The sequence below is a fragment of the Emys orbicularis genome, chromosome 5 (genome assembly GCF_028017835.1).
Source record: "Emys orbicularis isolate rEmyOrb1 chromosome 5, rEmyOrb1.hap1, whole genome shotgun sequence".
Lineage (NCBI taxonomy): Eukaryota > Metazoa > Chordata > Testudines > Emydidae > Emys > Emys orbicularis.
Genome location: NC_088687.1, coordinates 36,624,997 through 36,650,425, shown reverse-complemented (window position 1 = coordinate 36,650,425; position 25,429 = coordinate 36,624,997). Strand labels below are relative to the sequence as shown.

The following is a 25,429-nucleotide window of genomic DNA, read 5'->3' as shown; positions in this document are numbered from 1 at the left end:
GCCTCGGCATCCTTTTGTCCTTCGCCGGGCCAACCCTCCCTGGGTTGCCCTGGGCCGTATTCCTGGGGCCAGGGCACTCCCGCTCCAGGTGCCCCCTGCGCCCACAGGCCCAACATGCCCACAACCGCCGAGGTTCTCTCCCCCCGTGGCCTACTTGAGGGATCGGGCACCGTCGCCTTGCAGGGTGAGGTCCTCTGCCTCCAGCCCCGTCGGGACAGTCCCATTTTAAATGTCCAGCCTGACCGCAGGCGTAGCAAACCTTCGCCACGGGCCTCCTGGCCCTGGCACTCTGTGGCCCACGCCCTCCGCGGTCTCTTTTATACTCCGTCCTCAGGAGTGTTCGCACGGCCCGCTGCTCCTCCGCCAGCTGGCCGATCTGTGCCTGAGGGCCCACAGCGCCTCCCACAGTCCGTCCCGGGTCTCCCAGGCCCCCTTCAGGCTGTCAGCCCCCTTCCACTGGGCCGCTGACGCCGGGCCCCACCCAGGGACAACCCCCGGGGTCTCTGCATAATATACCCCGGTGTATACGGGACCCATTGTCCCGTTCCTCAGTTTCCCCAGTCCAGGCAATAGTCCTGCTGTCCTTGCCTTGCCCCTTGTGTCGGGGCGGACCGCCTATGCCCGCATTCTCCCCCACTTTGTAAGGGGTCGGACTCACCCCTGCGGCACCTCCTGCTGGTCATCTGGGGAATCAGCTCAATCCTGCCCGGAGCACCCTCTGCAGGCCGGTGATCTGCCTTGTCATCTGCTGGCTCCCGTGTCCCTCCCAGGACCCCAGTGCCCCTTGCTCTGGGTGCTGCCCCCTGGCAGTACCCACACACACTGGGTCTCCGCTCCCAGGGGAACCCCCACCCACTAATCCCACCTCACCTCAGTGTAAGGCTACTGCCAGTCATTGTCTAGCCCCACGCCTGGGGCAGACTGCAGTATCAGCCTACTCATCACTGGCAAGGAGGGTTTGGACCTGCTGCCTTGGCCTACCTCTGGGCTGCCCTCTGCAACCCCCAGTACCCCTTGGCCTAGTGCTAGGCCGCAGCCTGGGGCTTTCCAGGCTGGAGCTCCCCAGCTCCTCAGCCTTTCCCCAGCCCTGCTCCACTCAGGTACCCTGTCTTAGCTCCCTGCAGCCAGGCCCTTCTCTCTCTGAGTGCAGAGAGAGAGAGACTGTCTGAGCTCCTGGCTCCCCAGCCTTTATAGGGCCAGCTGAGTCTGTTTGGGGCATGGCCCCAGCTGCAGCCACTTCCCCCGAATCAGCTCAGCCTTCCCTGCCCCAGCCTTCTCCCAGGGCTGTTTCAGGCCCTTTCAGGCAGGAGCGGGTGTCCACCCTGCTACAACTATGCTGCCAGACTCTTTACTCTTTACACTGGGGATGTGATGCTGTTGCAAAAAAAGCAAACATGATTCTGGGATGTATTAACAGGTGTGTTGTGAGCAAGACACGAGAAGTCATTCTTCCACTCTACTCTGCGCTGGTTAGGCCTCAACTGGAGTATTGTGTCCAGTTCTGGGCACCGCATTTCAAGAAAGATGTGGAGAAATTGGAGGGGGTCCAGAGAAGAGCAACAAGAATGATTAAAGGTCTTGAGAACATGACCTATGAAGGAAGGCTGAAAGAATTGGGTTTGTTTAGTTTGGAAAAGAGAAGACTGAGAGGGGACATGATAGCAGTTTTCAGGTATCTAAAAGGGTGTCATAAGGAGCAGGGAGAAAACTTGTTCACCTTAGCCTCTAAGGATAGAATAAGAAGCAATGGGCTTAAACTGCAGCAAGGGAGGTTTAGGTTGGACATTAGGAAAAAGTTCCTACCTGTCAGGGTGGTTAAACACTGGAATAAATTGCCTAGGGAGGTTGTGGAATCTCCATCTCTGGAGATATTTAAGAGTAGGTTAGATAAATGTCTATCAGAGATGGTCTAGACAGTATTTGGTCCTGCCATGAGGGCAGGGGACTGGACTCGATGACCTCTCGAGGTCCCTTCCAGTCCTTGAATCTATGAAAGAATCTTCAGGCTGGTAATATCTTGGGGACAGGAGAGAATCTTTGGTCAGTCTTGGTGTAGGTGGGGGCTAGGAGGAGGACACCTTCACACAATGTCGTTTTCAATTCAAATTCTGTTTTTTAGAGTATATCTGTGAAAATTCACCTGATGAGGGGAAAAAAAAGATCCCTGATGGGGAGCCACGTGTAACCCACATCCACTCAATGCAGTGCTCTGTCCTCTTCACATGGTGGCTGGGCCACATATAGAGATTCAGAAGCCTCAACTAACAAAGCAGGCTCTTTTAGTTTAGGGAAGAGGCTCATGCATTAAAATCTAGAGGTCCCAGGTTCACTCCCTGCTGCCAATCAGGGGCAGCTCCAGGCACCAGTGCACCAAGCGCGTGCCTGGGGTGGCAAGCCCCGGGGGGCGGCCTGCCGTTCGCGGGGGCGGGGGGGCAGTCAGGATGCCTTCGGCGGCATGCCTGCAGGAGGTCTGCCGGTCCCGTGGCTTCGGCAGCGGGTACGCTGAAGCCGCAGGACCGGCGGACCTCCCGTAGGCGCGCCGCCGAAAGCCACCTGGCTGCCATGCTTGGGGCGGCAAAATACATAGAGCCGCCCCTGCTGCCAATGACCCATCTATAGGTGCAATATTACATTCACTTGCTGCTTCATAAAATGAAGTGGGGAAGCGACCCAAGTGAATAGTGATTGGTGTCGCTAAGAAGACACTGAAGGTTGCCTAAATTCTTATTATGTGGAACTATGTGGATGTTCTGATTTACCACTAGTTTCTCTCCATTAAGTCTTATTACTGAGGTAGATATTCTGCTCAAGACACAAAAATGTGATAGGGGTACAGACAAGCCTGTTCTTGCAAAAAATGTTATCTGATTTTCAGATAACACTTGCTGAGACAAGTATCATTGCTGAGAGTTAAAAAAAAAATTGGAAGAAAAGCTTCTTCTCATATTTGTCTGTACAATGGCTGTCACCATGCTAAGTACATCTGAATATTGTAAAATAAGAGGCTATACAACTAACACATTGTCTACACTGGGATTTTAACGACCACTATAGTTGCACCAATGCAAACTCCTAGCATAGACACAATTTGTGCTGTTGCAAAGCTTACCTTGTTCTACAACAGGAGTTTGCACTGGTGGCTAAAAGCCAAGTGTAGATAAGGCTTTAGAACAAGGCTGAGCTCTGTTCTTGCCTTTCAGGGGAGCTATCTCTTGTCATCTTTTCTGTGAACAGCAGCTCCAGTAAAGCCTATCCTATCACTCATTTAATCTGTCAATAAAACAGTAGGCTAGCAGAAGGTGACTTTAATTCCTGAAAGTTATTCTCCTCTGAAGCAAGAGAAGTCAGTGCTCATTATTGCTATGTACATACTAAAAAAAAAAAAAAAAAAGCCAGCATCAGACCAGCACCATCTTTGACCAGAATCAAAAAGAAATGTTGTTCCCTCCCTGAATGAGCAGGGAAAATACCCTATCAGAGGATGAGCCTCTAATAGTAAATTCATTAGAAGTGCTCTTAGACACTCACATACTGTACCATGGTTACAAGCCTGGGATAAAGAGATGAGGTTACCCAGGGTAACAAGTAATTGAAGCAACAAACAGATGAAAACAAGAATGTCCTCTGGCAGAGGTGAAAAAATGAAGTTCTGTATCACAGAAGCTGTGACAAATAGTGGAGAGCCCAGACAAAAAAATAAAGCAGGAATCAAGAAATTGAAAATTAATTGAAGAGCTGAGGTTTTGCTGGGAGAAATGAGAACTTCTGGAGAAACAGTAACAACCAATAATGTACATCTATTAGACCTACTGGAGGACTTCCAAAGCCAAAGAGTCAGGGTGAATGTACCCAGGAGAGGCACTGATTCAGCACAGGGGAGGGGTCCTGTGTAGATAAGGTTGTAATTTAAAGCGGCCTTCCCCAAATGGAGGATGGTGATGGGACTGTTACTTGGGTTTCCTTGGGGATCATGCCCTGGTCGGACACAACGATCCCATGAGAGCATATGTGTTTTTGTGTGCACGTGCCAATTAAGCCTAAAATAAATTTCTGGAGCAAAGTATTAACATTATCAGGACTCAGTATAAGTTTGTTTGTCTGAGAGCATCACCTGTCTCTTTGGTTATGTTTCCAAGAAATGACTTTTGTGGAAATGATGATACAAATAAATAAGATTGCATGGTCCCTCATTCCTCCTCTCTGCAAACAACCTTCCTTCTCTCCTCATATTGTACGTAGGATTTAGCACAGACAAAGAGGAGCTCATTGTAAAAATATTAGCACCACATAAATGAATGGCAGTGGAGATAGCTATGGCACTAGAATGCCTTAATCTCTCCTTTCACACAAAGCCCTCCCAAGAACCCAAAGCAGGCTGTGTGTCCCTGGGTGACCTTCAGTACAATACGTCTGCAGTGTGTAGAGCTCTGGTTTTGGAACATTACTCATAGAAGCAAACTATTTATTCTGAGTAAAGTAGGGGAGTTATTTTTGGAGGGACCTTCCCAAAATCCCTCTGATGAATCTCAGAGGTGTACAGAATCCAAACCACAGTGCAAATTCAAACAAATATTATATAAGATGGCTTTCAGTGTATTCAAAGAAAGCAAAGAATTGGAATTACACGTGGCTGATCTTAGTGGTGCATTCAAAGAGACAGATACTTTAACAGTGAACAGTCCTTTCATTTTATATGATACTAGCAGCAGTATTAATTTCCTCCTCATAACATTAGCAATACTTGTTTTAAATTACCAGTGAAGACTATAAATTGTCTTCTCCACCTGCCCATTGTTTCCCTCTCAGTTTGGCCCAATCCCTTCTGTATTTAAGAAGCTACTGAGCTAGATGGGATTCCCTAATCCAAACAGCTGTCTGCTTCAGGCATCACATAGAATGAAAACAGAGATTAAGTTAAAGTTGACCACCCAGTGTAAAGTTCTTTTGATCCAGGTCTCCTAGCTGGATGTACTATATTCACACCCAAAAGTTTTATTTATCGTCAATGTGTGAATAACAAGTGTACTGTTGTATGCAGACATGTTTAGACTGGATTGTTTATTCACATAAGAATGGCTATACTGGGTCATCGGTGATCTACCTAACCCAGTATCCCGTCTTCTGACAGTGGCCAGTGCAAGCTGCTTCAGAGGGAGTGAACAGAAGAGGGAAATTATAGAGTGATCCATCCCCTGAAATCCAGTCCCAGCTTCTAGAAGTCAGAGGTTTAGGGACACCGAGAGCATGGGGTTCCATCCCTGCCCATCTTGGCTAATAGCCATTGATAGAGCTATCCTCCATGAATTTATCTAATTCTTTTTTTGAACCCAGTTATACATAACCATGACTATTTTATACTGCTTTTCTTCAGTCAAATTTATGGGGGTTGGTTAACAGTTTATTTCCAAATGGGGTTTTCCTGAAGATGCATAAATCGAGCTGACAGTTATTTGTATTGTCAATAAATAAGGCTCTGGGTGGCTCCTTGAGTTAATCTAGGATGCTTTAATGAGCTTTGTGTGTGGTTAAAATTGTGCAGAAGTAGAGGAGTTCACTGTGAGAGACAGTAAAAAGATGTCTGGATCTTGTTTCAATATTGTATCAACAACTATTATTGACTATGTCTGCACAGTGCCTAGCACAATGGGACAAGTGAGGCTCCTAGGCAGTACTGCAGTAGAACTAAATTAAGAACAATATAAAAATGTGGCGTGTCAATGGGTTTAATACGTCTTGGTTATATATTTAACATTAAAATATTTCTACGGATTGTTAAACCGAGGCTAGTGCAGGCCGGAAACTGATCTGTAAGCCTTTTACAGGGGGACAGCCCCATGGCTCGTGTCACACATGAACTCCCTTTGCAAACAGATGACCCGCACTAGCAGCAATGCCAAGTGTAATTAAAAACTTGTTTGCCAAGTACATTTCATAGCAGATTTGTACTGAGATGAATTCTGACCTTTTGAACATCCACACTGCTGACTTGAGGAAAACCGTTACTATGACTGAGAGCAAACCATCTATTTATATGCATAAATGGCCATTTCTAGACTTTCCTGGTGATATTTACATGAAAATATTTGATTTTTCTGCAGGCTTTAACCAAAATAAAATAAAAAAGGTTGTCCCTAAATATATGCAGTAGGTGAAAGAAAACAGATTTTGAGTGAGCATCTCAAGGATCAGTCAATAATAAAAAAATGTCCAGATTACTGAGACCTTTAATTGTGTCAGACAGCAAAAAGAAGAAAGAAAGTAATTCTACTAAGTTTGACACAGTTGCTTTGGTAGCAACAGCTAATTGATATTGCCACATCCATTTATACTTTATGAGCTGACCAGGATTTCAGGGATTTTTGTTTGTGTGTGGGCTTTCTTGGCATACAGACACTTCCCAAAATAACCCCTCAACCTAAAAGCCAAAATACAGTACATCCAATCAAAGGAGTGAGAACATTTTGAACAAAAACTAGAACCCCCATTTTATGAATGTTAAGTTTTTCCATTTAATTTTTAATTTGTTAAAAAGGTCCCATTTCATCAAAACTATTTTAATTTTTGTGCTTGAAAAGAAACTGTATTTGAAAGTGAAAATGGCTTTTTATTCAAAATACTTCTTTCTGAGATTTAAAAATAGAAGGCCTTCTGAAACCTCTCATTTCTTTTGATGGAACAATAGTGTACATGAACAACTTCAAGTTTAACATGCCTTCAATGTGAAAATAAATATTTTCTGGAAATGTTAGGGGGAAAACCTTTGTTTCTTGATCACAGAATGAAGTGAGGAAACATTTTATATGAAATTTCACAAAAAACATGTTGCCCTTTCTTCCAGCTCTAGAACTGGCTACGTGTTGATACTGTTCTCATCACCATGGTATTGGAACAACACAGATCTGACCTTTGACTGTTAGTTATTCTGGGGCTTGGTTACAAAGCCCATTTTGGCTAACAGGTGTTTTAAAGGATGATGCTTTGATCTTTAAATGTGCATTATGTTTTATTGCATATTGTGTAGGTGGTTCTCTGAGCAGGTCTTAAACCCGAACAATCTTGGTAATGTTAAGTTTCTATCTGCATTAGGTTTCATTGGGGTCTTGTCTTCCATAGAGCTTAAAATTGTGAAGTCTTTTTTAATAAGGAGATATACAGACTAACTGGCCTTTGCCTCTTAAATAGGCTTCAAGCAGCAATCTTAAATGATCATTAAAACTTCATAGGAAGTATCCATTTAAATACTGAATTGCAATGATGAATGAGGAGAAAAGGGGGACACACTGTTACCAAATGTCAGTTTAGTGACTGCTGTATCATGAATGCCAGGAAATGCTGTGGTCCAACTTCTGCTTTCAGTTACATTGGTCTAAATTCAAACTGTATGCATTGTTGGTGTAGCGGAGAGCAGAATTTGTCCTGATAACTTTTCTTATATATATACAGACCAAAGAAAGGAAAAACAAAAACAAGAGCCCTGCTATACTCAGATTTCCTTAGGTTTCAAAACAAAATGCTAACTCAATTCATGCCTAGAATGTCCTCTAAATCACAATTGTCTCTTAAGACACGCACAATATCATTAGTAATTTATTTATTAGCAAGAGTACAGTTTCACTTGCCAGGGTATATGGACTGGCTACCTCCTGAGGGCCCCCTTGTGGCTAGGGTGGCTCTGCAGCACCCTGCTTCATTCCCTCTCATCAGGGATCCTCAATAAACTCCACAAACAGACTTCTCTCTCTTCGACACCTCTCCTTAGGGTCTGGGTTTATTAACATCCAAGTTCAGAACAAAACTCAAAGTCTACAAAGTTCAACTCAATTCCCTGCTTTTAGCAGACCACTCCCAGACCTTCCAAGCTGGGGGGTTCTTTTCTTCTCCCCTGGAATCTGCTGTTGGCAATTCTTCCCAAATCCCAGGCTTCTGTCTTGCCTGGTGCTTCCAGCCCTCCCTCGCTGGTCAAGAGTCTTCTGCAGGAGGCTCCTGCTCAGTGCCACCCTACAGTCCCTGTCACAGCTTCCTCTCTCTGTTTTGCTATGTTTATAGAGATCAGCTGTCCTCTATCAGATGCCATGTGAAGCTGTTAATGAGGCACAGGTGGTTTGGACCAGTTCCTTCTTACAGGGCCCAGTCGACCATGTGACTGCCAGATATTGTATTCTCTCCTCTCCCACTCACTTTTAGACTTTTTATATAGGGACAGGGCCTTTAACAGGGTTTGGTAGTCTGGCCTGTGTGGTCTGTGCCCTTTCTGGTGTCCAGTCTACCCTTAAGTTGTACCAGGACAATTTCTGTGAGATCTTCCCATTTATTCAATGCCCTTTTTTATTCTGATTTATTCTATTCTATGTTACCTTCCTCTAGAAATTAAACCAGGTAACCTACATCCCACAAATAGTGCTCAGAACTTTGCAGGATGGAGTCCTGGCTATAAGAGACTACTTAACATTTTTAAATGACAGAATAATTTCACTCACTTTCCCTCGGCTGCAAAAAGTTATACTTTCTCCACTGAAGATTCTAATCAAGACAGATCTATTTGTCTGCAGTTTGTTTAGTGATGTGGATGAACTGTGTTGCTGAGATGATACATTAATGTACAGGGTTTTTCTTAACACCATTATCTTTTTGGTTACAATAGTATGTGCTGCATGAGACATTTGCCCAAAAGAGGAAGTGTACCAGAGAAAAAACATTTCAGGAAATACAGCTTTAGAAGATAGTAGACAGAGCTTGAAAAGGGTAAAGAAATTTCTTCCACCTAAATCAATGTCTCTTGGAGGACGAAAGGAAAAAAATTATAGAAAGCTAAACTCTGATTTTTGTAGAAACTACAACAACGAATGAGCTGTGAATAAGTATTTAGAGGGACATTGTCAATCTGAGTTGTTTTTTTTTTTTTTAATTAAAATTCATTTTCTGAGAGAGCACCTTTTAAACAGTCTACCTGGATTTTTTTAAATGGGTTTTTCTGCTTGCCTATTGATGTCTGAAAGGGTCTTTTCACTTAGTTTCTATACTCAAAGTGCTGTCAAATGCATAAAGTGCACAAACTGAAAAAATATAATAGAGAGTCATTTGTGGTTCCCTTTCAGTTTAAATAATCTTCAGCATTACCTGAGTCAAAAGAGCAAGAGGCACACAATACTGTTATTCCAGGAGAATACACCTCTACCCCGATATAATGCAACCCGATATAACACGAATTCGGATATAACGTGGTAAAGCAGTGCTCCGGGGGGGCGGGGCTGCGCACTCTGGCGGATCAAAGCAAGTTCGATATAACGCGGTTTCACCTATAACACGGTAAGATTTTTTGGCTCCCGAGGACAGCATTATATCGGGGTAGAGGTGTACTATTATTAGCTTTTCCATCGGAGGATCTTCCCTCCTTAATATCCATGCTGAAAGGCTGTTTTTCATAATGTATCTAATATAAACCTGTGATTTACATAATCAAATGCATTAAATGTTGTCTGGCTCCACACTTCCTTTATTCCTCTATGGCCCTGGAGGGAAATTTTGTGAAAAATGTAGTTGCTACCACTGGTTCAGCCCCACCAGAGTGATATTGGGAGTCCCAGCATAGAGCAGCTGCCACTGAGCTTTTTAAGTGAACAAGATACTGAGCAGAATTGTATGACATAGTGCTTAAAATTCTAGCAGCTCATCACATCGGGCTCCCAACATTGTGAACACCAGTGGAGCTGAACAGGTGGCAGATTGGCTTGTGACTTTATATACTATTTGCATTGCATTTGTGTATTCAGCCTTAACCCCTTGTTAATGTAAATAAATCCAGTCAGGGTGCACATCTCACCACCTGTGTTTTCATTGTCTAGTTCTGAATGCTTATTGATGCCATTAGAGTACAAGCATTGCTTTTATGAGAGTAGACTTGGCTTGTTTAGCCTAGCAAAAAGAAGGCTGAGAGGAGATCTGATTGCTTTTTATAGATAGATCAAGGGGTACACATCAGAGAGGTGAAGAGGTATTTAAGCTAAAGGACAGTCTTGCACAAGAAGCACTGGAATGGTTCCGTTACGGTACAGTGGCTTAAAGCGACACATCACTACAATCCCCCTTTCTGAAGGCGGAAGTTCACAGTCCTGGAGAGACTGTAACTATTGGTGAAAACAGCAGTAACTCGTGGGTGAATTTCCAATCAGAAATCGACCTAGACTTGAAGGAAGCGTGCTGCAGAAACCAGGGTGCTCACGAGCTCCTACCCTGCCCTGCTTTGGGTCTATCCCCCACAATGCTCCTGTTCACTATGGTGTCTGGAGGCCCAGTTTGCAGTAGTATCAGGAGACTAAGCTGAGAGAACTTGGATTTTTTCCCATAATATGCCACAATTTGCTACCCCCTCCATCATTCAATGGAAGGAAACAAGCGGCTTTATAGTCATAACATTTGAGGTTTTCAATCAAAGTCTGAACTAGTTCCTTGGAAGATCTAACTGAAGGAGAAGTTTGGATATTTAAAACCATCCACTTTTTGAGATATAACTGAACAAAATAGCTGGCCTCCACCCCACCCCCACCCCCAAGTCAGAATTGTGTTAATTTTTTACTGAGCCAGTTTCTTTCAAACTTCCCCAAAAGAGTCTCCTCTCTCCTCATGTGTGTGTGAGAGAGAGAACGTGCATGTGCGAATATTCAGGATTATAATAGAGAGTTGGTTGCAGCCCCAACTATGGAGTTATTACTGCTTCACAACTCACTACATGTCAACCAAAATTGAGTGAAGCTTTAACCTTTATGTCTTGCTAGGTGGTACCACGATAATCTCACCCGCCATGCAGCAGAGGCTCTTCTTCTTTCCAATGGATGTGATGGAAGCTATCTCTTAAGGAAGAGTAATGAAAGGAATGACTTATATTCTCTCTCAGTAAGGTACAATATGGGGGGAAAACTGATTTAACTTACATGACTTTACGTTACTACCAATTATAAGCATCCTTCACTTACTGCCATGTTTATTTGCAATAGTAATGCGCTTTAATTTATAAAAATCACATTAATAGTTTCTGTGATCTAATAATCAAAAAAAGGTTTTGACCAGCAAGCTGTGACAGAGTGAAATACTGTTGAATGTCATACCAGGAAGAAACAAACATCCCAACACCTAATATTTGTGCCCAACTTCAGAGGTCGATAAGAGTTCATCTTGCTGAGAGATGCTTCGTTTCATGAACTGCTTTAAAATTAAACATTGTACAGTCACTCAAAACCCTCTATAATGGTAAAACCAATTAGATTAGCAGCCATAATAATAAAGGGAGGCAGACTGAAGTGAGCAGAAAGACTCCATGGTGAGAAGTTTATGGTAGTAAACACAACAGTTAACTCTAGTAGCCTGGAGATAACTTCTCCTGATTGCATCCTGACCACAGCTTAGGGAAACCTAAGAGTGCCCCCTGAGACCCATCCCAGGTTTTTACACCATGCTGGGCCAGTACTTTAGTCAGCAATGCGTGACTGCTCAAAAAGCCAGATCCTCAGTTCGTGTAAATCAGTGTAGCTCCACTGACATCACTGGAGTTATGATTTATACCAGCTGAGGATGTAACCCATACAGTGGAAACATGCTCAAAGTTTACATACTTGACTGTTGAGTCAGTGTCTTGATTTAAGGAGCTTTAGTTCCCAATAACCAGGACACAACAGGATTTTAAAGGGGACGTATTCAGGACATTGCATGAACTGCTATGATAACTTGCAGACAAGAACATTTGACACGCCCTTTAAATTAATAACTTGCCATTTATGCATTGTCTGGGGTCACTGTAATATATTGCACTTTGAAACCAAGGTCAGCTGCACTTGTGAAGTCCAGTTTCACACTGGTGCAGAGCATCAACGCCAGTGGTTTTCATCAGTGTATAGACACCAGCATAAATCTCTTCAGTACAGACATGTTCCCAGACCGTGAGCTCAGTGGGTCAGGGAATGCCTTAAGAACAAACACACAAACCCTCATCTATACAGCGCCTAGCACAATGGGGCCTCTAGAAAGTACAGCAACACAAACAATAAGTATCGATGACAGGTGCCTAGTGTAAAAAACATGAAAACTCGTAGAAACAAACATTTATTTCTTAGTTTTTAAAGAGTATAATTTCTCAGTGGCCTGAATATTTTTACACTAGCAGGAAAAATTAAGCACTGTTTGAACTAACCCTCTGCCACTGGCAATTTCTCAAACAAAACCCAGGCCAGTTTTGCATGGCAATCTGAAAGTTATATAGAGTAAACCAGAAAATGTATTTAAAAGAGTTGCTTCTTGCAATAACTTAAGAATAAATTAAATATTTGTAAACAACTGATAAAAAGAGAATTGTTCCGTAAGTGTCAGTTTATAATGTCTGCAAGACTAAGGTTCATGCTGGAAGGGTTTGTTCATCCTTGACAACTGTGTAGTGAATATTGATACAGTGTCATTGGTTTGTTACTTTGTTAGCTAAAATAAAAATCACAGGTCGGGATCCTTGGCCCTGATTCTTTACTTGGTTACATCACTTTTAGGCTGGTTTATCTCTATTGAAGTCAGGGGAGTTACTCCAGCACAAGACTGGTGAGTGGAGTAGAGAATATTAAGTTTCACTGACAGCTCAGCCTGTCCAGATCTTTTAGATGCCCAGTGATAGTTCCTTCAGAGATGCATGTAATAATAACTTATTATGAAGGGACATGGTGCATATCAGCCAGAGTAAATGCTTTCCTAGTTACCCAACTGTTGTGGGGTAGCTGATTGCATTGTGAAGGAGAGGAAGAAATGCACAAAACAAACATCTAGCAAATTCCCTCTGAGGGAATGTATCTCCTGTTATTTAAAAGATGAAATCAGAGTAAGTCTTTGAGTGATAGATTCTATTTTCTTAATTACTCAGCTTTTTAAAATTCTTATATACAGCATCCAAAGATGACACTTTGGATGTATGAAAATAGGTTTCATGTGAAAAATTAGTATCCAAAACTCAGGGTCAATGAGTGTAATTAAATGTAGTTCTCAGAGTGCTCTACAGTCTGGTATAAATGTTTGCTTCCATCATTTGATGCTGTGGATCAGAAGATACCTCAGTAGAACTGGTCAAAATGTTTTAATCATAACTTTTTTAATACAAAAAATGGCTTGTCAAAGGAAATGAAAGTTTTTAGCAAAAATATATTCCCCTTGACTATTTTTTTATTTTTCAGCAAAATGAATTGAAAAAGTTTGATTCAAATGAAAATTTCCATTTCATTACATTATACTGCCCCCTTCTCCTCTTTTCCCCATAGAAATAAAGGGTGGGGGAGGGAAAAGGGAGGAAAAGTGAAATTTTTTCATTTTGAAACTAAAATTTGGTTAATTGAAAGAACCCATTAATATTTTCAAACAAAATGAAAAATGCTTGTTTCATTCTAAATTATTCCCTGGATTTTTTGATGAAACTAATAAAAAATGTTCATTACAAAATGAAAAGTTTTAATTTTGTTCAGATAGTTTTCATGGAACATACATAACATTTTTTGGCCAGCTCTATATCTTAGTGTATAGCTGATCTACTCTCCCGAATACCTTCTATCTGTCCTTTATTACACACACACACACTTTATCAATCATCATTAGTGGCTTGCTTCAGTATGAAACTATGCTCAGATATCCCTTGATATTTTGATGGACATTTGCAGTCTGAAGCTAGTGAGTAGTTAAATTCACTAACTTTGAAGAGGAACTAAGCAATGAATAGATCCTAATCTCATTGCCACACTTTATTTCCTGTGAAATTAGATGAAGAGATGAAAACATGACCTCACTGTACCAAGAAGCCATGACAACATACATCCTAGTATGCTATTGGCACATGTCTTGCCTGCATTATGTGATGGGAGGCTGAAGGAAGGCGGTGTTTTCAGCCACAAGAGTGGTGCTCTAAAGCTTATGAATGCACACTCTGGAGTGGCCAGCTGTGCTTAGAACATGGCTCTTTAACATAATTAAATATAATTAATAAAACCCATTAAAATATATCAGGGATTGTAAGCATCCACTATGAAAAGTAGTTCCTACTAAATGATGAGAAAATAATGGGAGTTCATAACCTCTTCCCTTTCTCCACTATATTTGTTTCTTGTTTTTTCCTAACCTTTTCTTTTAAAGATTCTCTGGACTACCTTACTGCTATTGTTAACAGGATCCACTTTAACAGAAGAGAAATGCCTGCTCCAATGCCTCTTATATGAATTGCTTCACTGCCTTATGGATGAATAACATCCAGCAAGGAAATCAGGACTTGTATAACTCTTTGTATATCCACAAGTTCTCCTGAATGGCATTGTACTGATAAAGATAAGACTCTCTTCCTGTGTGAATTTGTTTAGTGCCTACCACAAGGGACCCCCTATCTTGATTGGAGCCTTTGTTGGTGATAGTAAATAGTAGGCCAAAAATTCTCAAACCCGGATGCCTAAAATTAAGCCCTAAATATATATTTAGACACTTACACTTTAGGCACTTTTAAAGGAGGCCTGATTTTGAAAAGGTACTGAGCACCTGTAACACAGTGACTTCACAGTAAGATTAGGGAGACTTCTTTAAAAAAAAAAAAATCAGGCCATCTTTAAAAGTGCCTAATTTTGAAATTTTGAAAATGTTATCCAATAATAAATAAAATGTGTACACTGAATGGAAGGATTATATTTTAAGAATTAGCAGTACGGACGCCCCCTGGGTTACGCAAACCCGATTTACGCAAATCCGCACTTACGGAAAAAGTTCCGTAAACTAGAAATAGGAGGTTTTTTTGTTTGTTTGTTTGTTTGCGCGTAATTGTCGGGTATACGTTTCCGACTTACGCAAAATTCGAGCTACGCAAGGCGTTCCGGAATGGAATGCTTGCGTACGTCGGGGAGCGTCTGTATTGTTGCTAACTGGACAGGCATCCCGATGGATACAGCAGGAGGCTAGGAGAAAGGACTCTTGGGTTCTAGTCTTGACTCTGTCATTGACTCCCAATGTGACCTTGGACAAGTCACTTAAGCTTTCTGTGCTTTCATGACTCCATCTGTAAAATAGTGATAATGCTTACCATACCTCACAGTGGTGTTGCAACTCTTAATTAATAGGCCTGGCTTTCAGAGGTGTCAAGCACCTACAACTCCAACTGGAGTGAATGGGAGCTCTGAACATGCTGTATCTTTGAAAAATCAATCCCAATGAAGCTCCAAAATCTAAACATGGTTGGTGCTGTGTAAGCACAAAGTAATAAGTGTTTACATTTTCCTCCAGAGACATTTCTTAATTTGCAAACTTTACATATTTGGACAATTTTCTTTTTCCTTTTAGAGCAAGAGATTCTGTGAAACATTTCCATGTGGAGCACATGGGGTCTTCATTCAAGTTTGGCTTTAATGAATTTCCCAGCTTGAAGGAGTTAGTCATGCATTTTGCAAACCAGCCTTTAATTGGAAGCGAGACAGGTAAACAATGTGTGTCATGTGTGTGCGTGTGGAGATAGTTTTAGGGAACCCACTTCATATTTACACCAGATAGCCATTTTTACTCAAAACCTGCCCAGACGTACCTCTTCAGATATTATTTTGTGTGTGCCAATGTTAAACGTACCAGAGGTTTAGGTTAGGGATGCCTTCTGCTTAATCTAAACACAAACCAAAGTAAGCAGGTTGTGATTTTACCAGCCTGGGACACAAGCCCATTTTGGTGTCAGGGTAGAGCCAGTAACAGGATCTTGTCTCCAATCCCTGAGGCAGAGGCCTTTGCTTGGATCCATCCTGGATAAAGGAGGGAACCGTAGCTGTTTCAGGGAGCCACGTGGTAGAACTTTGTCTCTATTACAGTCAGCTGGTGCCTGAAACAGATTAGAGCAGTTTGATGTGGCACAGAACTATAGGAATTGCTTTCAGCAGTGTAGTCAATAGGGTTAGTTTCGATTTAAGAAGCAGCATTTCAGAATGTGCATGTGCTGAGAAGAGTAGGACCCTTAAACGCCTCTCCTGCCAGTTTTTTATTTTACTAGTTAAGAAATACAGGGTTAAAAACTACAATTTGATGACTGTCCCAAAATAACATTTAAACATCTTCTCAGAAGAGGAGGCATGGAGGGAGGGGGCTAAGAGTAGAGGAAGGAGAGAGCTATGAAAGAGTTTATTTCCACTACTTTCCATCCCAGCAATCCACAATGGTTTCCTCACTTCATCTGCAGCTTACATGCCCTATACCTCACCATTAACAAGTAATCTCCTTTGCCTTTCCTCTGCTGAGGCAGAGCAGCCTGCTTGTTGACTTGCTCTGCCCTGAAACTGGGATTTTTTTTTTAAATATTTGCTTAATCAGTGTTATTTAAAACAAGAGGGGCACAGACCATTTCAACAGACAGCTGCTGCTTGAATGGGGTCAAGGAGAAGGAGAAAGACTCTTCCTACCAGCAGATAACTTGTAGGAATGAAATTTAAAACCCTGAGTTCAAATTTCTAGTACTAATTCTGAGAAAGAGGGGTATATATTCTAGTGCTAAAAGTATAGGTTAGGTGTAGGTGCCAGGCACTCCTGAGTTCTAATCCTAGATTTGGCACTGTCGCTTCTGTGGCCTTGGGCCAGTCTTTCTTGTTGTGGTTTTCTTATCTCTAAGGCCTGGTCTACACTACGAGTTTAGGTCGACTTTAGCCGCGTTAAATCGAATTAAGCCTGGACACGTTCACACGACGAAGCCCTTTCTTTCGACTTAAAGGGCCCTTTAAACCGGTTTCTTTACTCCACCTCCGACGAGGGGATTAGCGATAAAATCGGCCTTAGGGGGTCGGAATTGGGTTAGTGTGGACGGAATTCGACGTTATTGGCCTCCGGGAGCTATCCCACAGTGCTTCATTGTGACCGCTCTGGACAGCACTCTCAACTCAGATGCACTAGCCAGGTAGACAGGAAAAGCCCCGCGAATGTTTGAATTTCATTTCCTGTTTGCTGAGCGTGGAGAGCACAGATGACCACGCAGAGCTCATCAGCACAGGTAACCGTGATGGAGTCCCAGGATCGCAAAAGAGCTCCAGCATGGACAGAACGGGAGGTACGGGATCTGCTCGCCATATGGGGAGATGAATCAGTGCTGGCCGAACTCCGAAGCAGTAAACGAAATGGCAAAATATTAGAAAAGGTCTCCCAGGCCATGAAGGACAGAGGCCATAACAGGGACGCACAGCAGTGCCGCGTGAAAATTAAGGAGCTAAGGCAAGCCTACCACAAAGCCAGAGAAGCAAACGGAAGGTCCGGGGCTGAGCCGCAAACATGCCGCTTCTACGCGGAGCTGCATGCCATTCTAGGGGGTGCAGCCACCACTACCCCAACCGTGTGCTATGAGTCCCTCACTGGAGAAACACACAGGGAAGCGGGTTCGGGGTACGAGGAAGATGAGGATGAAGATAATGTAAATAGCTCACAGCAGCAAGGAAGCGGAGAAACCGGTTTCCCCAACAGCCAGGATATGTTTATCACCCTGGACATGGAACCAGTAACCCCCGAACTCACCCAAGACCCTGTGGGCACACAGGGGACCTCTGGTGAGTGTACCTTTGTAAATATTACACATGGTTTAAAAGCAAGCGTGTTTAATGATTAATGATTAATTTGCCCTGGCAATCGCGGCCAGTACAGCTACTGGAAAAGTCTGTTAACGTGTATGGGGATGGAGCGGAAATCCTCCAGGGACATCTCCAGAAAGCTCTCCTTCATGTACTCCCAAAGCCTTTGCAAAAGGTTTCTGGGGAGGGCTGCCTTATCCCGTCCGCCATGGTAGGACACTTTACCACGCCAGGCCAGTAGCACGTAGTCTGGAATCATTGCATGGCAGCGTATGGTCCCGGTGTTTGCTGGCATGCAGACAACATCCATTCCTTATCGCTCTTTGTTATCCTCAGGAGAGTGATATCATTCACGGTCACCTGGTTGAAATGGGGCAATTTTATTAAGGGGACATTCAGAGGTGCCCCTTCCTGCTCTGCTGAACAGAAATATTCCCCGCTGTTAGCCACACGGTGGGGGGGAGGGGTGAAGTGATCATCCCAGAGAATTGGGTGTGTGGGGGAGGGGAATTAGTTGGGTTTGTGCTGCACATTAACCCTGAAACCGCAGCCCCTCCTTTTACATTGCAAACCCATTTTAAATGGCCAACCCAACGGGTGCTTGGTATGGTTAATGAGAGCAGTACTGTTTGAAACCATCCCCACATGTTAAGAAGGTTAAAAAAGCCAAAAGACTGTGTCTTACCATGGCTGCCTGCAAGCTGAAATCTGTGGCCTGGCACTGCGTGAGTGATCTCTCACACCAAACCGGCAGGCCCTCAATATAAGAGGAAAAATGCGACCTTGTAACGAAAGCACATGTGCTGTGTGATGTGAACAGCAAATTTAATGTGAAAGAGTGTACCCATTGTTCTCTAAAATGTATCTTTTTTAACCACCTCTCCCTTCTCCTCCACCAGCTGCAAATCTTTCTCCTTCACAGAGGCTAGTGAATATTCGAAAGCGGAAGCGAAGGACGCGTGATGAAATGTTTACAGAACTACAGACTGCCTCCCACGCTGACAGAGCACAGCAGAATGCGTGGAGGCAGTCAATGACTGATTATAGAAAAGCCCAATATGAGCAAGAGGAGAGGTGGCGTGCTGAATCGCGGGCTGAAGAGGAGAGGTGGCGTGCTGAATTGCGGGCTGAAGATGAGAGGTGGCGTCAGCTTGCACACAGAAGGCAAGAGTCGATGCTCCGGCTGCTGGAGCATCAAACTGATATGCTCCAGCGTATAGTTGAGCTGCAGGAAAGGCAGCAGGAGCACAGACCGCCGCTACAGCCCCTGTGTAACCAACAGCCCTCCTCCCCAAGTCCCATTGCCTCCTCACCCAGACGCCCAAGAACACGGTGGGGGGGCCTCCGGCCACCCAGTCACTCCACCCCAGATGATTTCCCGAGCAATAAGTGTTAAAGTTTTAAAGTTTTAAACTGCAGTGTGTCCTTTTCCTTCCCTCCTCCCCCACCCATCCTGGGCTACCTTTGCAATTATCCCCCTAGTTGTGTGATGAATTAATAAAGAATGCATGAATGTGAAGTAACAATGACTTTATTGCCTCTGCAAGTGGTGCTCAAAGGGGGGAGGGTAGGGGAGGGTGGGGTGGTTGGTTTACTGGGAAGTAGAGTTAACCGGGTGGGGGGGGAGGGGCGGAGGGTTCATCAAGGAGAAACAAACAGAAGTTTCACACCGTAGCCTGGCCAGTCACAAAACTCATTTTCAAAGCTTCTCTGATGCGCACCGCGCCCTGCTGTGCTCCTCTAACCACCCTGGTGTCTGGCTGCGCGTAATCAGCGGCCAGGCGATTTGCCTCAACCTCCCACCCCGCCATATATGTCTCCCCCTTACTCTCACAGATATTGTGGAGCGCACAGCAAACAGCAATAACAATGGGGATATTCTTTTCGCTAAGGTCTGAGCGAGTCAGTAAGCTGCGCCAGCGTGCTTTTAAACGCCCAAATGCACATTGCACCACCATTCGGCACTTGCTCAGCCTGTAGTTGAACAGGTCCTGACTCCTGTCCAGGCTGCCTGTGTACGGCTTCATGAGCCATGGCATTAAGGGGTAGGCTGGGTCCCCAAGGATCACGATAGGCATTTCAACATCCCCAACGGTTATTTTCTGGTCCGGGAAGAAAGTCCCTTCCTCCAGCTTTCGAAACAGAAGAGAGTGCCTGAAGACGCGAGCATCATGTACCCTTCCCGGCCAGCCCACGTTGATGTCCGTGAAACGTCCCTTGTGATCCACCAGGGCTTGCAGCAGCATTGAAAAGTACCCCTTGCGGTTTATGTACTCGGTGGCTTGGTGCTCCGGTGCCAAGATAGGGATATGGGTTCCGTCTATCGCCCCACCACAGTTTGGGAATCCCATTGCAGCAAAGCCATCCACTATGGCCTGCACGTTTCCCAGAGTCACTACCCTTGATATCACCAGGTCTCTCATTGCCCTGGCAACTTGGATCACAGCAGCCCCCACAGTAGATTTGCCCACTCCAAATTGATTCCCGACTGACCGGTAGTGTCTGGCGTTGCAAGCTTCCACAGGGCTATCGCCACTCGCTTCTCAACTGTGAGGGCTGCTCTCATCCTGGTATTCTGGCGCTTCAGGGCAGGGGAAAGCAAGTCACAAAGTTCCATGAAAGTGCCCTTACGCATGCAAAAGTTTCGCAGCCACTGGGAATCGTCCCACACCTGCAGCACGATGCGGTCCCACCAGTCTGTGCTTGTTTCCCGGGCCCAGAATCGGCGTTCCACGGCATGAACCTGCCCCAGTAACACCATGATTTCTACATTGCTGGGGCCTGTGCCTTGTGAGAGGTCTAGGTCCATGTCCATTTCCTCATCACTCTCGTCGCTGCGCTGCAATCGCCTCCTCCTCGCCTGGTCCTGGTTTTGCTTTGGCATGTCCTGGCTCTGCATATACTCCAGGACAATGCGCGTGGTGTTCATAGTGCTCATAATTGCCGCGGTGATCTGAGTGGGCTCCATGATCCCAGTGCTAGCTATGGCGTCTGGTCTGAAAAAAGGTGCGAAACTAGTATCTGACGGACCAGGGGAAGGAGGGAGGGAGGGAGGGAGGGGCGAGTGACGACATGGCGTACAGGTACAGGGAATTAAAATCAAGAAAGGTGGCTTTGCATCAGGGAGAAACACAAACAACTGTCACACAGAATGCCCCCCCCCAGAGATTTAACTCAAAAGCCTGGGTTTAGCAGGCCGTTGATTTGACGGAGGGAGGGGGGAAGGAAATGAATACAGAACAAATCTATTTTTTACATCTTAAGACGACGGTGCAGCATGACTGATAGCCCTCGGCATTTTCTGGGTGCTTGGCAGCAAATACTGGGCGCTTGGCAGTTAGCCTTCAGGCCTATTGCACGATCTGCTGCTCAGGGAAGACTCAGCTAACGTGCGATGAGCCAACAGGGCGCGTGGCAGAAAATGGCATACTACGACTGATAACCATCATCATCAAGACAGTTCCATAGGACTGAGCATGTCTGCCCAGGTGCCCATGATTGACAGCCACTGCTGTACGACGAGGATGGTTACCAGTCGTAATAAACCATCTACTGCCAAAAGGCAAGGGGGCTGGTGCAATGCAGCCCCACGGCTGCCAGCCCCACGGCTGCTGGCACCCACATCGCCAATGAAGGCTACCAGTCATGCTGCACTGTCTACCGCCAAAAGGCAGTTAGCTGCTGCTGCTGTGTAGCAGTGCAGTCCCATGGCTGCCGGCACCCAGATGACATATGGTGACGGTGAGCTGAGTTGAGCGGGCTCCATGCTTGCCGTGGTATGTTGTCTGCACAGGTAACCCAGGTAAAAAGGCGCGAATCTATTGTCTGCCGTTGCTCTGACGGAGGGGGAGGGGCCTGACGACATGTACCCAGAACCCCCCGCTACACTGTTTTGCATCATTCGGGCATTGGAATCGCAACCCAGAATTCCAATGGGCGGCGGAGACTGCGGGAACTGTGGGATAGCTACCCATAGTGCAATGCTCCGGAAGTCGATGCTAGCCTCGGTACTGTGGACGCGGTCCGCCGACTAGAGCACTTAGAGCATTTTATATGGGGACACACACAATCGGCTGTATACAACCGATTTCTATAAAACCGGCTTCTATTAATTCGATCTAATTTCGTAGTGTAGACATACCCTAAGATAAGGTTAAGACTTACCTACCTCCACATTGGAAATTGCTAGAATTAATGAACATTTGTAAGGCAGAAAACTGCTAATAATTTGTGCGTGCAAAAAATATGCAAATAATTTGTATGTGCAGTAGTGGTATTTGTACATGCAAATGATCAGATAGATGCCTAAATGATTATCTGCAGGTGCAATTGCTGTGATGGCATATACATCAATAAATATGCACTCAAGCACTTCTGTATATTTGGGACACAAGTATTAATCCAATCACATGGTTAACAAGGTTTATTTTAAAAATGCAACTATACTATGAACCATGCTTCAAAGTACTAGTTTGTAGAACTGTTTTGGTTTAAAGCAGGGTTTCTCAAACAGGGGTCGCCGCTTGTGTAGGGAAAGCCCCTGGCAGGAGGGGCCGGTTTGTTTACCTGCCCCGTCCGCAGGTCCGGCTGATCGTGGCTCCCACTGGCCGCGGATCGCTGCTCCGGGCCAATGGGAGCTGCTGGAAGCGGTGGTCAATAAGTCCCTCGGCCCGCGCCGCTTCCTGCAGCTCCCATCGGCCCGGAGCAGTGAACCGCGGCCAGTGGGAGCCGCGATCGGCCGGACCTGCGGACGGGGCAGGTAAACAAACCGGCCCCTCCTGCCAGGGGCTTTCCCTACACAAGCGGCGACCCCTGTTTGAGAAACCCTGGTTTAAAGTGTAAGATGAAAATGTTTCAATCTAAATATCCATTTTGGGTGATGAGAAGATTCTTATCTGAAGTCAGAAATATACCAGCAAGTTTAACCTTTCAAATATTTCAGATGACATGTAGAAAATTATGATTTTTCCTTCCTTCACTCCATGTGTGACATCCATTAGTAAATAAGGATTTGGTGCTATATGATCTCCGCAAGCTAGATCCCTAGAGCTGAATGATGTGCATGGCAGTTTGCTTATGGCTCCCTAATCAGATTCTGCTAGCTCAGTGAAACCCCTCTCATCTGTCTAAATCAGACAGAGCTATAGGCTGGAAATGGGTATTAAAGTATCTCGCCAACAAGCTTGTTCCCTTTCCACTTTACTTTCCTATATGCAGCAATATACAGGAAGAGAGAGCACCAATGCTGATTTCACATGCTGATGTCAAACCCCTCGAGCACTACCGTAATAAACATGATTAATAATAATAGCTGCCTGTGGGGTAATGGCTAATTTAATGGAGCAGGAGCAGTAAGTTGTCTGTTCAAGCAGAGCCTTTTAAAAGAATTATAATACTTAGCTGTTATCCATAAGAAGGTAAATGTCGTTAGGTCAAAAGAGGTAAAATATCTGGCCCAAGGTCAGAAAACATATCAGTGGCAGAGCTGGGAACAGAATCCGGTTCTGGCTCCCAGTCCATGCTCTCACTCAATGATAGATAAAGTGAGAACTTTGTCTCAGGCACTAGTGGGCAGTAATTGTATAATCGATGTTTGTTTGTTTGTTTGTTTAAATACTGGCACGGAATGTTATATGGTAAAACTGGCAGCTCAGCCATATGACGGAATAAACAAGGAACCTGAATTATTTTATTCTCTGGCTGGTTTATAAACAAAGGACTTCACAAGCACATACTATCACCAACAGAGAAATAGAAATCATCTCTAAAGGCTCCCCCCATCCAATTTTCATTTTGCTACATTTAAAAGTACAGTTAGTGTGGGCTCTGAAAGGCTGTAGAGGTGCAGGAAAAAAATTCAAACGAGTTCATGGTTCTCAAGCCTAAGTTCCATGTTACTGGGAAAGGAAGGTATAACTTAGTGCAGCTGGTCAACGTTTTTTAACAAAAAGTTTATTTATTTAAAAATAGACGACTTCTGAAAATGTAAACTTTTGTGATCAATTGTCATTATCAGAAATTTTCACAAAAAAGCCTTTTTAATTCAAAAATTTCCATTTACCAAAACTCAGGTTTTCAGTAAATGAAAATGTTTTCATTTATTAAAAAAATAAAAATCACTAAATGAAAAAAACCCAACTTTTTTGATGTTTTAGACAAACATTTTGAAAAAAGTTGTGAAAAATATTTTTTTTTAAATGAAAAATGGGTTAAAATTTCAACCCATTTAAATGGAAACGTGAAATATTTTATTGTACTAATTTTTTGACCAGCTCTAGTAACTTTTCTACAACACTAATGATTGTTTTGTGCTCACTTTTAAACATTGTGTGTTTTTTAGTGTAGTTCCAGGAATTAGGGTATCACACTGAGTCAGGAGAGTTTATTTCTCCTCCCACTCTGTCACTGTATCTCTGTGAAACCTTAGCCAAGTCATTTAGGTGCTCTGGGTCTCAGTTACCTATCTGTCAGATGAGGAGACTATGAACCCAAGCTTTGTAAAGCGCTTGGAGATCTATGGATGAAAAGTTGCATAAGGCCCAGAGATAGGGTTTGAGGTGTGGGCTCTGGGTGGGGCCAGAAATGAGGGGTTCAGGGTGAGGAAGAGGGTTTCCGGGCTAGGGCAGGGGGTTAGGGTACGGGGGTGGGTGACGACTCCAACTGGCGATGCAGGCTCTGGGATGGGGCCGGGGATGAGAGGTTTGGGGTGCAGGAGGGGGCTCTGGGCTGGGGCCGAGGGGTTTGGAGTGTGGGAGGGGATGAATGAGGGGGCTCCGAGCTGGGGCTGAGGGGTTTGGGGTACAGGAGGGGGCTCAGGGCTGGGGCAGGGTGTTGGGTGTGTGTGGGGTGCAGGATCTGCGAGAGCGTTTGGGTATGGGAGGAGACTCCGGGATGGGGCAGGGGGCTGGGATGCGGGATGGGGGTTGGGAACTGGGGTCCTGGCGGCACTTACCATGGCTCCCAGGAAGTGGCTGACAAGTCCTAGCGGCCCCTCAGCGCATGGGTGGCCAGGGAAGTGCCGCGGGCTGCCCTCGCACCTGCAGGCGCCGCCCTTGCAGCTCCCATTGCTCATGGTTCCCGGCCAATTGGAGCTGCAGAACTGGCACTGGGGTGGGGGCAGCGCACGGAGCCTCCTTGGCCACCCATGTGCTTAGGGGCCACAAGGACCCGGTGGCCACTTCCAGGAGCCGCGCAGAGCCAGGGCAGGTAGGGAGCCTGCCTTAGCCCAGGCCCTCGCTGCGCTGCCAACTGGACTTTTAACGGCCCGGTCAGCAGTGCTGACTGAAGCCACCAGGGTCTAGAAATCGACGCCTGGCAGCCCTACACTGAGATCCTGCGAAGTGATGCATATGGGTACAGGGGTACTTTCGTGCTGGATTGGGGCCTAAGCGTTAGAATTCTAACTAGCCCTATTTCTGTCTATAGCTTTATTAGTCATTGCAAATAGCTATACACATTAATGCTGATTTTACTTCAGTGTTCCAATGTGTGCACTTCTTCCCTTACTTCAGATAATGCAAAAAGTTAAAACAAACAAAAGTGTGACTCAGGCTAGTATTTGCTGTGAGGCAGTTTCTTGAATAGACAACTGACTGTTATAAAAGCTCACTTCAATAACAAGGGTAGAAGCAATATACGGTCATATTTCTGTCTTCTTGCCAAACTAACATAGCCAAAAGGTTATTTTTTTCTATTTGTTTTTTTTGTTTTTACGAGTTCTCAGCTAATGTTTTTAAAAGCTATGTGTAAGCTTTGAGTCATTAACCAGACATAAAAACCAAATTGTGGCTTTAATCAGATTAAATTTCCAAGAATACAGTCACATACTGATATTTTCCTGTTCTGTTAGTTTT

At 44.6% G+C, this 25,429-nt stretch overlaps 1 protein-coding gene across 1 annotated transcript in view; it reads left to right on the top strand.

The window, feature by feature from the left end:
* DAPP1 (dual adaptor of phosphotyrosine and 3-phosphoinositides 1) overlaps positions 1 to 25,429 on the top strand; it is a 54,275-nt gene that overhangs the window by 14,072 nt on the left and 14,774 nt on the right. Inside the window, exons 2-3 of the mRNA XM_065405588.1 lie at positions 10,773 to 10,895; positions 15,331 to 15,464. Coding sequence (XP_065261660.1) covers positions 10,773 to 10,895; positions 15,331 to 15,464 — 257 coding nt within the window. The remainder of the gene's footprint in view (positions 1 to 10,772; positions 10,896 to 15,330; positions 15,465 to 25,429) is intronic.